This window comes from Nymphaea colorata, chromosome 1 (genome assembly GCF_008831285.2).
Source record: "Nymphaea colorata isolate Beijing-Zhang1983 chromosome 1, ASM883128v2, whole genome shotgun sequence".
Lineage (NCBI taxonomy): Eukaryota > Viridiplantae > Streptophyta > Magnoliopsida > Nymphaeales > Nymphaeaceae > Nymphaea > Nymphaea colorata.
Genome location: NC_045138.2, coordinates 38,145,894 through 38,160,768, shown reverse-complemented (window position 1 = coordinate 38,160,768; position 14,875 = coordinate 38,145,894). Strand labels below are relative to the sequence as shown.

General features: G+C 40.3%; 2 protein-coding genes and 1 long non-coding RNA gene across 3 annotated transcripts; 1 reads left to right on the top strand and 2 right to left on the bottom strand.

Moving 5' to 3' along the window:
* Positions 1-2,448: 2,448 nt before the first annotated feature.
* LOC116246694 (F-box protein At3g07870-like) lies at positions 2,449-3,945 on the bottom strand. Its single transcript, XM_031618519.1, has one exon. The coding sequence runs from the start codon at positions 3,943-3,945 to the stop codon at positions 2,449-2,451; it is 1,497 nt and encodes a 498-aa protein (XP_031474379.1).
* Positions 3,946-6,581: 2,636 nt separating this feature from the next.
* On the bottom strand, positions 6,582-10,243 carry LOC116246439 (uncharacterized). Its single transcript, XR_004170684.2, has 2 exons — positions 9,215-10,243; positions 6,582-6,821 (listed from the first exon to the last, which is right to left on the bottom strand). It is a non-coding gene; the product is annotated as an uncharacterized LOC116246439 (long non-coding RNA).
* A 2,325-nt stretch (positions 10,244-12,568) lies between these two features.
* On the top strand, positions 12,569-14,667 carry LOC116264579 (aspartic proteinase NANA, chloroplast-like). Its single transcript, XM_031645269.2, has one exon. The coding sequence runs from the start codon at positions 12,852-12,854 to the stop codon at positions 14,319-14,321; it is 1,470 nt and encodes a 489-aa protein (XP_031501129.1). The 5' UTR covers positions 12,569-12,851; the 3' UTR covers positions 14,322-14,667.
* The last annotated feature ends 208 nt before the right edge of the window (positions 14,668-14,875 follow it).

Genomic DNA, 14,875 nt, shown 5'->3' with positions numbered 1-14,875 from the left:
AATCATATTATTTGGATATTTAGAAATATATATTTATATGTATATATCTCAAATCAACTCAATAAATTCTCAACAACTGGTTGATATTTTTATAAAAGCCATTTGGATGTTGTACAAGTAGACCTGGGCAACGGGCCGGGTACCCATCGGATACCCGGTACCTGGCCCGGTCGGGTCCAGGTACGGGCCGGGCCCAGGCCTGATGTATGGCCCGGCCCGACCCGTTTATAAATTAAAAAATAATTTTTAAAATTTTTTAAAATTTAATAATATGTATTTTATTAGTAAAAATATATTTTATATTACTAAAATTTTATTTTATAATTAAAATTTATTTTTTATTACCCAACTGGCCAGACCGAACCCGGGCTATCGGGCCGAGTTTCAGGCCGGATGGGCCAGCCCGGCCAGTTGCCCAGGTCTGCGTAGAAGCCATTTCCAGTTTGTCCATTCATAAACGTGTTTGATGTGATTGGCCGTAGAAAAAGACGTTGAGCCTTGTTCATATTTTGAACAATATTCTTACCCTTTTTAAACCATGGTCAAATAATGCCCCAAGGTTTGACGTTTGTTTATTATATAGTGATTTAAAAAATGAATAATGAAAGTGATTTGGCAAAAGATTGCCCAATTGAATCTTCATTCTCCTTCATTAATAGGGCCTGAGTATCCGCCCTGTTCTGTAATCGCACTTCTGCAGTCGTGCGAGAGCCTATCTGTGAGTGCGTACTTACCCACCAGCCCATAAACTAATTAATTCTTGCATGGATTAATAAGACTACGAGAAAATGAAATAACAGGATGTTATCCACATGATTCAAAACTGGATTTATAAGTTTGAAGCGTAAGGTTATGGCATTGCTAAATTTAAGAAGGAAAAATCTGTAATTGACTTTTTTTAAATGAAAATGTACACAATATCATTTTTGAATTACATTGCAATTTTGGTCATCCTTCCACACTGAAGTTTTCGCATGCATTGACTTTTCTTTTTGGAGACTTTCGCATGAATTAACCATTCTTCCTAAGCTGCTTTCTATTCATGGGCCATGGGTTAGACAAACATGCGACATCAGTCTTCTACATTAATTAGAATTATTTTAATTAGAATTATTTCACTTAGTAGCAACGGGATGTTATTAGGCATCTAGGAATACACCAAATACTTATATCAACCCCTTGATATAGAGTCCATCCAATACAGGTTCCCTTGAAGCTGATATTTAACAACAGGAAAGTGAATAAAAGTACATAATACAACAAAATGGCAGTTCTATGTTAGCCGTAATCCTCAAATGAGAAAATAGTTGTAAGCCCAAACATTTCTTGGTGCAATACCCTCAATTCTGCCAGAAAAATAAAAAGGAAATTAGCTGTGCCAATACCACGAGAACAATATCAATGAATCAACAACCACAAAGTCTTCAAAATGTAGATATAATAAAACCCACAAAGAACAGTTCAGGGAAAATATCAATACTCCACATAGATCCATCACAAAATCAAGCAAAACTCATGATCAGCAAAAAACCCATAGTACCAAGACGAAGAAAACGAGTGAACGAAGGAAATACACCTGAAACCAAAAATCAACTTTGTTAATCCCCCTCAAGCTATTCTCATAAAAGATAGATTCCAAATGCTATTAATACTTGTTTATAATGGAAGTAGTCCCAATTCTTGCACCAGCCCAAATAAGAACTTCAAAAAGAAACATGGAATCGAAAGAAAATTCGAAGAAAGCAATATACGAATCACCTGGGGCACGGACAGCAACATTATGTTGCGACTGGTGGAAGTGGAGCAACATTATGTTGCGACTCTGATTAGAATGGAATACGGCGGATCGGCATTGGATCAATACTGGGGTCACTCGGAGCTCTCTTTCAGTTCTGAATAGATCCAGATCTGATCCCAATACATTAATGTTCAATGCTTACTTTGGCAGACATGCAAACGCCTAGAGCAAGATAACACATGCAACTGTTAGTGTGGGAAGCATGAAAGATCTGGGATTTTGCTTGCCAGATGATTATGGTCCTAAAAACAAGGAACCTCAAGAGAGTAGAAAAGAAGCTATCTATCTATCAAGCTAGATGGAGTAAATGAGATTTATCATTTCCCTTAAAGGTAACCCAAGTTTACTTATGAGCTATATAAACAATTTTATGAAAAGCGTCCTTCTTTTTGCGGGGGTCATAAAAAGTGGTCTCCTTTTTTAAATTGTAGACCGAAGATAGGCCTAAGGTCAGCAAGCAAAGTGGAAAAATTGAATGCAAAAATCAATGATATATAGACGAAATTATTAATTCCAACAAGTCTAGAAATGAATCTTGTAGACCATCGGATGGTGCATAACAAGCCGCAGGGTTCTTTCTGTTCGGTTAACATGAGCACTTTTACAGTTTAGAGTAGCCATGCATGCACCCAATTCAACGCGGTGAGTCTTCAAACGGGGGAAGCTTCTGCATTAATTCTGTCTTGCCCTTCTCTCAGGGAGATCATTCTAGACCAACTACGGAGCGCAGAAACGAAATAGGCTGACCCAAGGTGTTGTTCATAGACGTAGGTGGAAGGCAGTTCTGAGAAAAAAATTTCCTCATACCCATCAACAACAAACTTTCGAGACGTTTTCTGCTCCAAATCATAGAGAAGCATCAGAGCTTCCCCGATGAAGCGGAGCAAGATTTCATGCTCTCCCATAATCAGTATCCTTGGATAATGATCTGGAAAGCATTCACTATCGGAATCACTATCGCTCACGTATTCTTCTTCTTCGTCTACATCCCCAAGCCCGTAACCAATGCTTGCGAAGGAAATGCGGTGTCGTTTAGTCCATATCTCGCTCTCATAATCGGCCAGCACCCAAACATCCAATCCAATGTTCCCTGCCTCCCCACCAACTTTATATCTCGTGAGACCCAGACAACCCTCAGCAAGGGTTATTAGGCTCAACGATAAGTAAACTGCCTTGTCAAGCCTGGGCGGCAACGCCTTCCGCTTGAATTCCTCCTTTCTAAGATCAAACGCCATGAGAGAGTTGTCTCCCCATGTCTTCTCACAAGCGCATACGATCCAGTGCAGGCTGCTGTTGAAAGGGATGCCGGGATGAAGGCTATTGCAATTATACCAGCGAAACGGCAATGGGCCCAGCTGCCTCCAAGAACAATCTTTGCCTAAGCTTAGTATCTCATGGCAACAATCTTTGCCTAAGCTTCGTAAATCATGGTAGTCAACCTCATCTTCATCATCATGAACATCCCATACATGAAGTACCTTGAACTCCTTGCTGCGATCATCAAAACCAAAGCCATAGCAAAAGCCATGCCATCTCAGTGCTGCAGTACTGGACTGAGGCAGGCTGGTAGACTCACCTGTGGCAGGGTTGCACAGGTACAGAGGAGCACTGTTATTCAAAAACAAGACCAAACCCTTACACGGGGGTAGCATGTTGAACCCTGCGTCTTTGGGGCAATCTTCCAATCCCAATATCTTGATAGGCTTATCGTTGTCTTTGATGCGGCCATTGGTGCCCTCACATTTTATGTCCATGCAATATAAGCCTTCGCGTTCTGTCCGTCCCATTTTGCGGTAACAGTTCATGTCGATGCAATATAAGCCTTCGCGTTCTGTCCGTCCCATTTTGCGGTAACCTGAACTGTGGGCGATAACTTGATGGACATGGTGTTGATTTCTGATGCTCGTAAAGGAAGGAGGGCGTTCTTGATGGAGGGTTAAGTCGTGCCGCCTGAGGTAGTTGTGAATGAAATTCGGGTCATCGATGAGCTGCCGCCAAGACTTGCACACCGACCTGAACCTCAACAAGTCCCTAGCGGCCACTCTCGGTAATATGAACTCGGCCACCACATCAAAAGGAATTGTAATTTCTTCTACTTCTTCCCTTCCGGCCTTCTTGGTCGCGACGACGTCCAGGGAACTTGTCATTTCTTTTACAGCTTCCTCCCCTTTGGCCTTCTTCGTCGCGATGACCTGCTCTTGAGGAACTAACTTAAAATTGCAAGTTCATGATCTTGTACAGAGTCTGATTAAACAAATAATCTGTTAGTCGTATTTTTTGTAACTAGAGAGAGTTACAAAAAATACGACTATATATATATATATAGAGAGAGAGAGAGAGAGAGAGAGAGAGAGAGAGAGAGAGAGAGCCTGCATCAATTCATTCTCATGTATACACTTATGCATACATATAAATTATGTTTGGGGATGAATGATTTCTAGAAAAGGATAGAAAGAATCTACTTGTATCTGCTGTGTTGAACTACTGCATCGGATACTCTTGGATGAGTTTATTCTGTCTCTAGAAGTAAATACGGTTCCTTCTTGAATGGCCAAGGGTTTGGTCTTGAGGCCTTTATTGTTAAGATCTCAAGATTCGAATATCCAAAACCACATCTCTTTATGCCAAGTTCAACGCACCTCGAAATAACAAAACAATCTTTATGTGTGTGTATACACACACACAATATCGAATCTAGATTTTGTGTCTGTGTGTGTATGGGGATGATTTTGACAGCAAAAGGATCAAAAGAAAAGGTTTGTTCATGAGTAACCATTCGGTTCCAAAGCAATGTAGAGTAATAGAAAAGGAAAGCACCAATGCAAGCAATTAGAAATAAGAAAAGGCGTCACCTTGACCGGTTGCCGCTTCCTCAGACGTTGAGAAATAGAGACTACCGTAGGCTTTATACAACTTTCTCGCTCTCTCTGAGATCCTTCTATCTTATATAAGGAGAGGAGTTAGGATAGGGATAAACTATCCACCAATTAGGATAGGCGCAGAGAATTTAAGGAAACAATATCCAATTAACCATCCAGAACTGGCAGGTGCAGGTCCAGAAAAGCAGATCCAATCGTCATGGGCTGAAAATATAAATTCGAGCAAATTTCGTTTCTGCTAAGAAAATAATGAGCCCCACAACGTCAACTTTTGTCATTTTCCGAAAATTTAAATAACAAACTGCACCTATTAACGAAAGCAATCCATTTTTCTGCATGTGAAGACAACCATTTATTATCCTTTTCAAAAGGCAATAATATAGAAAAAGAAAGACTAGTATAAAAATCTGGACATGATTTATAAGCGACCAACTTTGTACACGGAGAGCAAAAGCAGTAGCTCTAAGTTAGGTCCTTTCAACATATATATATATATATATATATATATATATATATGAATGTTTCCACTAAATTATGACCGAACGTTACTCATTAAACAAGGAAATTTTTCGTTAATGGAGACCCCGAAAGCCTGCGTCGTCACACAGAAATAACTTTTAATTAGTTTACGTACTATAGACATATCATTTCAAAGTTTACTGGTCATGATGAGGATACGAAATTTGATCAAGGCAGACCTTTCTTTTGTTTTCATGATATATATATATATATATATATATATATATATATATATATATATATATATATATATATATATGATAAGTATTAGCTTGTTTTCTACCGATGCATGGCCTTTTCCTGGAGATATATATATATATATATATATATATATATATATATATATATATATATATATATATATATATATATATATGTATGTATGTACGTATGTATCTCAAAATATATCGTCCATCCTTATCTAATTGGATAATTGATCTCAATATATATATATATATAGAGAGAGAGAGAGGAATAATATGGGGATAGAATATTGGAGATATTTTGAGATCAATTATCCAATTAGATAAGGATGGACGATATATTTTGAGATACATACGTACATACATATATATATATATATATATATATATATATATATATATATATATATATATATATATATCAACTCAGTAAATTATCAACAACCGGCTGATATTTTTATAATAGCTGTTTGAATGTCGTACACGTCCATTGATGTGGTTCCAGTTTGTCTATTTACTAACGTGTTTGATATGTTTGGCCGTAGAAAAAGACGCTGAGGCTTATTCATATTTTGTACAATACGTATGATATAGTGATAAACATTTGAATAATAAACGTGATTGTGATAAACATTTGAATAATAAACGTGATTTAGTAAAAGATATAGCAATTGAATCTTCATTCTCCTTCATTAATGGGGCCTGAGTATCCGCCCTGTTCTGTAATCGCACTTCTGCAGTCGTGCAAGAGCCTATCTGTGAGTCTCAACCTGTTTAATCAGGCTAGCATAAAACATGCAGCCGCTTTTGCTACAGTATGCCAAAGCGTATGTCTTTTATGTTATCATATACATAGAAAGCATATGTTTACATTTCTCTTGAGGACAGAGAGCAAGAGAGAGGGAGAAAGGGAAGCCAGGCGTCCTTCAACCCCTTTTTTCCCTTGAACCTGCTTCAAGACCTGGAAAATTCTTTTTCACAAAAAATGTCTTTAACATACGTTTGCCCCAAAAGAAAAGCGGTCGTCCTTCAACACATTTCTCTTCGGCCTCCACAAAATGTTGCAGCAGTAGACAGAAAATATCCATATGGAATGGAACACCGCCGATGAGCCTACCCACCCTTCTTTTTTGCCCGCAAAGACAGTTGAAGTAAATAACCAGCTCTTCTGAATCTACCACAGAGAGAAAGAGAGAGAGAGACTTATTATAGTAAATATCAGTTAAAAGATGTACAAAGTTATGCCAAAACCTAAAATTGGCATCGGCATCGGCATCAGCATCGACTTATTCCACTAATTCCCTTCTTTTTATTCTAAAGCACTGTACAGTCCACATCAGGCAAGCAGCCTCTTCCAAAGTGCCGAACGGCATCAGCTACCATCCAAACGGCATCAGCTACCATCCAACAAAACCGAGGAAACTGCAACAAGATGAAACAACACAAACATGTGACCAAGAGAAGGAACTCCACTAACAGGGGTGATGCACATGGGAGCCGTCATACTACAAACAGGGTGATAGAGCTGGACCTTGTACTCAGTAAACACTTTTAGCACAGCCTTGACAACGCCTACTGTAACTTGGTAACAGACTTGGATTATCAGTGACTTTATTTAAGTTTTTAACATACCACCCAATACAACAGACCAACCATCAGTAAGGCCACCGTCATGATGGATACAAAAACAGGGGAAGGAAATTTAGTTCACCTGAAATTGTAGAGCTACTTTGTATTAGAGAAGAAAATGCTACCCAAAACCAGTAGCAACAGAAAGGACAGCAGTTCACTGACTGTTTTTGCACAACTTATCTGTTCTCATTATTGGTGATGTAGCTAAAACAACTCTTGCTTGCTGCCCCTGCCCTCTAAAAGGAGGAGGTAAACAATCAAATCGGAAGTGCTTCTAAGTTTTAAAATGCACAATTTCAGATAAACCGACCAAATGAATTGATGTTGTCCACAATGAAAACACCAACAATTACAGAGATCATAGATGAATTTTCCGACAGTGATTCACTAGATACAGTTTGTCTGCTTAAGAGAAAAATTAGTACATGAAGTCTTCATTGGCATTGAAACCATGTGAGGAGGAAAGAAAAGTCTGTAATCAGCTACAAAGTTCATTTTATACACTGCAGGAGGTTCCATTTTTATCTTGATGGGAGTTCTAGGTATGGGTTTATATGGGTTCAATGAAAACCAACATTACATTTTGAAACAAGTATAAATTCATGCTGAATTGCTCCACATATAGTTCCCCAAGCCACATTTTCCAAGCAGACCAAAGCCAATCCGAATTGATCCTGTAACAGATCTGCTAGACTAAATAATGGTATAGTGAGGCAAGCTTTGGCAGTCATGCAGAAACTCATGACTCAATTCCTATCTTGCACAAGATGAAGCTACAGGTATACACCTTGGGGTCAGAGAGTCGAGAGGTAAAAGTGCAACCTGCTTTCCCCCTAGTCTCAAGAAGTTTCAAATCTGGTCTTCCGTTGAACTCGTTCAAAACAAAAATCAAAAGAGTTGAACATCTAGCTTCGGTAGCCTTGAAGGATGGAATTTGATTGATACCAGAATCAACAGCCTCAGACATAGCCGTGGCAACCACAGGGACCATGATAAAAAGAAATTCTAACTCCTAGCCGGACAACAGGTCACCACAAATCCATCGTCTTCAATGGAGCTGTTATGTGTGCTTTCCGCCAGAAATGTTACAATAGCTGCAGTCTTTCACAGACTAAACCAGGATAGCAAGTTGAGTTTTATTATAGAATAGAACGATAGACAGGAATGAAGTTCAAGTACCAAGCTAACTACCACGAAATACAGTGCCCAACTTCTCCAAACGGTTGTCACTGGTTCAGCAATTCGATCCAGAATTTCAACTAAAAGTTGCTCTAGTGAAATCTAACTTGGCATGAATCAAACAAGCCAGAGACAAAGAACAATGAATGAATACGTTGTAGTTACTCAAAATTAACAACAATATGCAAGAAAGGCGATAATTGTCATTAAATATTGCAGACTAAGTGAACTCCAGCAGACATGAACTTAACCAACACCACCATTTACGACTGGAGGCCAGCCTAGCCTCATCTAAAAATTTAATATAAAAGAATAAAGAAAGTAATTTCTCAAATTTTCTTTCTTCGGATGCTTGGTGCCCTAAAGAAAGTCCACCCAATTGATATAGAGTCCATCCAATACAAATTCCCTTGAAGCTGATATTTAACAACAGTAAAGTGAATAAAAATGCATGATACAACAAAAAAGCAGTTCTATGTTAGCCGTAAACCTCAAATGAGCAAATAGTTGTAGGCCCAAACATTTCTTAGTGCAATCCCCTCAATTCTACCAGAAAAACAGGGGAAAAGAACTTCAACAACAAAAATAAAAAGGAAATTATCAATACCACGAGAACAATATCAATGAATCAACAACCACAAAGTCTTCAAAATGTAGGTATAATAAAACCCACAAACTGCAAAAAACAGAAATTCCCGAACAGTTCAGGGAAAATCTCAAAACTCCACATAGATCCATCACAAAAGCAAGCAAAACTCATGATCAGCAAAAAAACCCATAGTACCAAGACTAAGAAAACGAGTGAACGAAGGAAATACACCGGAAAGCAGAAACCAACTTTGTTAATCCCCTTCAAGCTATTCTCATAAAAGATAGATTTCAAATGCTATTAATACGTGTTTATAATGGAAGTAATCCCAATTCTTCCACCAGCACAAATAAGAACTCCAAAAAGAAAACATGGAATCGAAAGAAAATTCGAAGAAAAGCAATATACGAATCACCTGAGCGAACGGACAGCGACGTGGTTGGAGATGTAGTGGAAGAGGAAATTGGCACCGTGGAGGAACACCACCACCCCGGTGCACCCCAGAAGGAAGAACTCCAGCATCGCTCTCTGTCTCTCTCTCGCGGCTTGGTTGGAAAAGAAGGGGGCAAGAGAGAGAGACGCCCGTCCCAAAGGTGATCTACAAAACGATGAACGATCCAACCAGAGAGAGACTATAGGAAAGGGACACCCATTTCCGACCATCTCTCCCTCTTTATCATCGCCACAATATGACAATGACATGGGGTTTGATTTCGATTCTTGGGACTCTTCATGAAGATTCATATGTAATTAATAATACAATTACGCATAACAAGCTTCTAATTTTGGTTGGGACAAACAAATCCAAAAGTTAGAATGTGCCGGGGAACTTCTGCCCAAAAAAATTAGGATGTGGTGGTACCAATCCATACACATGGCTTTTTCGACAAGAAAAAATAAATGCAAAAGCTAAAAACAATCTTCAACTTCCATCAACGATGAAAATTAAACAACCTTTTTTGAAATTATCATTGGGACTAACGACATTTTATCAGTTTTGTACTTCTGAAGTAAAATCCAGAAGCAATTGGCGTCATGTTGGTTGAAGAGTGTACCGCACCCCTAAAGGGAATTCAACTGACAGCGTCAGCCCAACAGCTACATCACACCATCAAGTTTTCAATATAGAAACCAGAAATTCTCCCTATCATCACTCGAGAAACAACCTCAAGTAAAGCACAGTTACACGAAGGAGAATTTTTAGTTTCCACAATATATGTATGAGCTCAAATATTCCAGTCTAATCGGAAAAAATGCAGATTGTATCTCTAGGATAAGAAGGAAAAAATCACACTGATGGTCTCAAACGATTTCTTTGCTGATCCTATGGACCTTTATCTCTATCATCTGATAGCTGGTCACATATACATCTAAAAACTAATGATAAAGCATTGCTTAAACATAGGAAAACTTTAAAATGTACAGTTAACCTTACCAATATGATTTTGATGCAAAATATATATTAAGTTGATTATTTTTTGGGTTTTAACAGTGTTTTTATAATAAGCAAAAATCAATGGCTCCCATAGCATTAGCATTTTGATAATAGAAAATTCAACATTTTTCATTAAAAAAATGATTTAAAGCTTGTTTTTTAAAGTGTTCACAATATATTAGGATGTTCACATTTTATTAAAATAATCTTTTTAACAAAAAAAAATAAAGGATCAGGTTTTTATTCTTGACCTAAGCATCTTATATATATATATAAGTTGGTAAAAACCGACACATAAGTTAGAGCCTTTTCATTTTAATTTTTTAATATTTTTTGTTTTTTGTTTTTCTTACGATCCAACCTTATTGATGTGAATTTAAGAATGGGTTGATGCAAAATATATATTAAGTTGATCATTTGCTAGAGTTGAATTATGTTTTTATAATAAGAAAAAATGAACGACCCTCATGGCATGCATGATAATACAAAAATCAACATTTTCCATTGAAACAACTTGAATCAAAATATGTTTTATATCAAAATAATCAGATGTTTATATTGTATTTAAAACAGTTTTTGAAAAAAAAAAATCAATGGGTCTGGTTTTTATCTCTGACCTAGTATCTCGTTTTTACCAATTAGGATAATAAAAAATGGATAAATTACAAGACGAGGCGCCTCTGCCTGGCAGGTGAATCAAAAACGATTTGATTCACTTCTGGCCAATTATGACGTCAACAGTTCTTAGATCAAAACGGAACACTAACATGTTTGTCCAGAACTGTTCTGACGCCGTATAAATGGGCCAACCAAGTTTTTGCCTTTTATGCGTTCACGCATTTAGCACTACGACTTGCTCCAGGAGTTTCGAGGTCGCGACATCCCATTGAGGTCTCAAAAGTTAATCGGCTCTGCCTTACGGAGCAAACCCCTTGGGGGTCGTACCAAACCTTAGTTTAAAAATCATAATATCTTTCCAATGGCTCAACATCAGCTAATATTTTAATGACATAATGGAAAGTATGTTTAAATGAAAGAAGTCTGAACCTATGCCGATTTCAATTAAATCAAAATTTTGTTATTGCAACCACTCATTTCATTTCAGAGTCCCTTTTTTTTTTTTTTTTGTAGTGCGTGTGTGTATGTATATATATAATTGAATTCTATTCAGTAGAATCTTCTACTTTAGTTAATGGAGTTAGTTGAATTGTCGTCTATATTGAAATGAATCGAGAATTGATGAAGAGTTTGTCAATGATGCTAAAACATGTACTTGTTTTGAGTGCTTGTTTATTTTTGTATTGGTATCTGTGGATTGATAACAAGCCGAAACATGGTTTTAAAAAAAAAAAAACTGATAATTAAGAAATTGAAACTGGATTCACATTTAAGAAATCACATCCCATTGGACACAGATTTGGTTTTGAGTTAGACACGAGATTGAATCCGAATACCGTTTCAAGTAACTACCTTATATTTAGTATCCATATATTTTTTGAAAGCTTATTCTTCACAAGCGGATGAATTTGGATTAGGATTTGAAAACAAAAAATCGAGTTCAGGTTGGATTCGAAGTCGGAATTTAAGAACCTTATCCCGATTATACGATACAGACTTTTACTTGTTGATGTTTGAACCCGAATTTGAATCCAAGAATGTGAACATCGGATAAATTAGATATAGTAAAGAATATACCTAATTCGAATATTGATCCGTTGTCAACAGCATGCTGACATACTCCCAATCAAACACCTTTATTTATTTGAGACTCTTTTTTAAAACCTAATGGTTGCATAATGCAGTGGACGCGGTTCGCTCCTTATTGAAAGGACTCCAGTTGGGTCTTGCTTAGACAAAAAGAAAAGCTTCTGATTTGATTTCCGAGCGTTTTCGTCTCATTAACTGGCGTTCTGGCTGGACAACACAACGCGTTTGGGAACGAAGCTTGCAAGTCAAAAACCTGTTTGCTTGCACATTTGAAATGCACACACATAAAATATAACCAAACAAGAAATTAATGAAAATTCACTTCATGTTCTTACCATGAAAAGAGGAATTAACCCACAAGCGGAGACGGCTCCTTCGCTATGGATCAGCCCACCCAGCCTCTAGCACGTTGACCGGACCAACCCTAGCTCGAGCCATGCAACATCCGCGAAGTCAACAAAGTCAAAGGGCAGTGCCGCCAAAATCCAAAATCTGCGCGAGGGTGTTTAGGTAATTTAGGCAGTGTCAGATAATCGGTTCCTTTCAGATTTAGAAAGGGGAGAGAATTGTAAAGAGGGAAGAAAACAAACCTGAGCACAACCCGACCCGTCCGGAAATAATAAATTCGCCGTAAAGTCCATTAATAAATAAATGCGGTAATAAATATGATGGACGGAAGCGAGCGGGGGTCTCCCTTTCTCCGACTACAAATTCGCTCGGAAAACCTTTCTTCGCTTCCGTTCATTTCCCGCCACCGCGTTTTTCCCATTTCTCGACCCAAAAAAAGAGGAGGACGTCGACCGCAGAAACCCATCCCTCCGTATGATGCCTCGGCTTCATTCCTTATTCTCTCCGTCTCCGTAATCTCTACAACCGCGCGTCCTCTCTGTCTCTCCCATCGTTGCTTGCCATGGAGTCGAGAAATGGGGAAGTTCTTCGATTTGTTCTTGCTGTTGGACGCTTTCTGTGGATAACCGCCTTTTTTCTTGGCGTTCCGGCGCTGTCATTTGCGGCTTCCTGGGAGGATGGACAGACAATGCACTTGCGCCTATTCCACCGCAATGAGCTGGAATTCCGGCAGCCGGCCGGACACCACGACGATGAGGAAGCGATGCTGCAGTACCTAAGGGAGCTTACCGAGCGGGACCTGCTCCGGCAGAGGAGGATGTATAATATGATATCTCCTAGTCGACGGAAAGCCGCTGAGATCGAATCCGGTCTCGCGGCAGAGAGATCCTTCGAGGCGCCGATTTCGTCCGGCGCTTATGTCGGGGTTGGCGAGTACTTCGTCAAACTTCGGGTTGGAACTCCGGCGAGGGAGTACCTTCTGGTCGCCGATACAGGGAGCGACCTGACGTGGACGAAGTGCGCGTCCGACGAACAGCTTCGCCCGGGGGGATTTCTCTCCTTCCCGGCCGTCGGTTCGGGGTCGTTCGTCCCTATCCCCTGCTCCTCCGACATGTGCAAGAGCGTGCTGCCGTTCACGCTCGCCTCTTGCCCGACTACGGAGAGCCCCTGCCACTACGACTTCCAGTACGTCGACGGATCGTTCACGCGCGGGATCTACGCTAATGAGACGGTGAGCGCCCCGACTCCCGACGGGATCGTGTCGGAAATCCGAGACGTCCTGATCGGTTGCAGCTCGGAGTTCCAGGGCAAGAGCTTCAACCGCAGCGACGGCGTCCTCGGGCTGGGGCAGAGCGCAGTATCCTTCGCGGTCACGGCCGCGAAGATCTACGGCGGAAAATTCTCCTACTGCCTGGTGGACCATCTCAGCCGCAGGGACGTCCACAACTACCTCGTGTTCGGCCAAAACCCTCGGTTCTCGAACCAGAGGGACGACGTCCGGTTCACGCCGCTGGTCCTCGACGCGTCCATCCAGCCGTTCTACGGCCTCGTCGTCAGGGGCATCTCGGTGGACGGCTCGTGGCTGCCGATACCCGAGCTCGTCTGGAAGTTCCAGTTCTCCGGCGGCTCGGCCAGCAATGGAGTCATAATCGACTCGGGCATGACCCTGACGACGCTGGTCAGGCCGGCATACGACGTAGTGATGGCCGCATTTCAGTGGTACTTTCGTAATTCGGAGACGTTCCAGCTCGCGCCGTTCCAGCTGTGCTTCAACACGACCGGGCTAACGGCGAGGGAGACCAACATGATGGGGCCCAGAATGGTGATACATCTGGGCGGTGGGGCCCGCTTCATTCCCCATACCGGAGGCTACATCGTCGCGGTGGCGAGGAACGTCCGGTGCGTGGGGATCGTCCCGGGGTCGTTCCCGGGGCTGTCCGTGATCGGCAACATCCTTCAGCAACACTACGTGTGGGAGTACGATCTCTTGAATGCCAAGTTGGGTTTCGCTCCTTCCCATTGCAGGAATTAGTTAACTCCCCTCATTTCTTTCTTTTTCGCCCTTCTCTCTCCCCCACCTGACCTCCACCTCTCTCTCCGTCAGATCTTGTGATTATTCATCAAAGAGATGAAGGGTCTCAATCATCATAGAGGCCAAGGGGGCTTGAGGGGGAAGGTTGAATATTTTATTCGGATATTTTACTTTGATTTTTTTCATATACGTGTTTAAATACATATATAGTGGCAGTCTATAAGGAGAAAGTTGGTAAGCCCTGTTCTTTGTGATAACGAGAGTTTGTCTCTTTGCTTGTTTAATTCCATTTTATCCGCCTTGTATCCCATGTCATTGATGATTTATTTGTTGAGATTTGTCTCGAGCTCTCCCTCTTAAATGTTCATCACGCTCTCTAGATTTTTCTTTGTTTTAAATTAATCTTAAGATCTGATGGACCACCCTGAAATTTTTGGCCCCACCTAATAAAAATTCCTTGATGAGGAGCCACGTGGTCGGGCATGGCCGCTCATGTACAGCACGGGCTACGTATGGCCAATCCTATCCGCTTCGGCATGAATGCTGGCATACTT

Excerpts from the sequence above, each read along its gene's own strand:
- LOC116246694 (XM_031618519.1), bottom strand. The coding sequence starts at position 3,945 with ATGACAAGTTCCCTGGACGTCGTCGCGACCAAGAAGGCCGGAAGGGAA.
- LOC116264579 (XM_031645269.2), top strand. The coding sequence starts at position 12,852 with ATGGAGTCGAGAAATGGGGAAGTTCTTCGATTTGTTCTTGCTGTTGGA.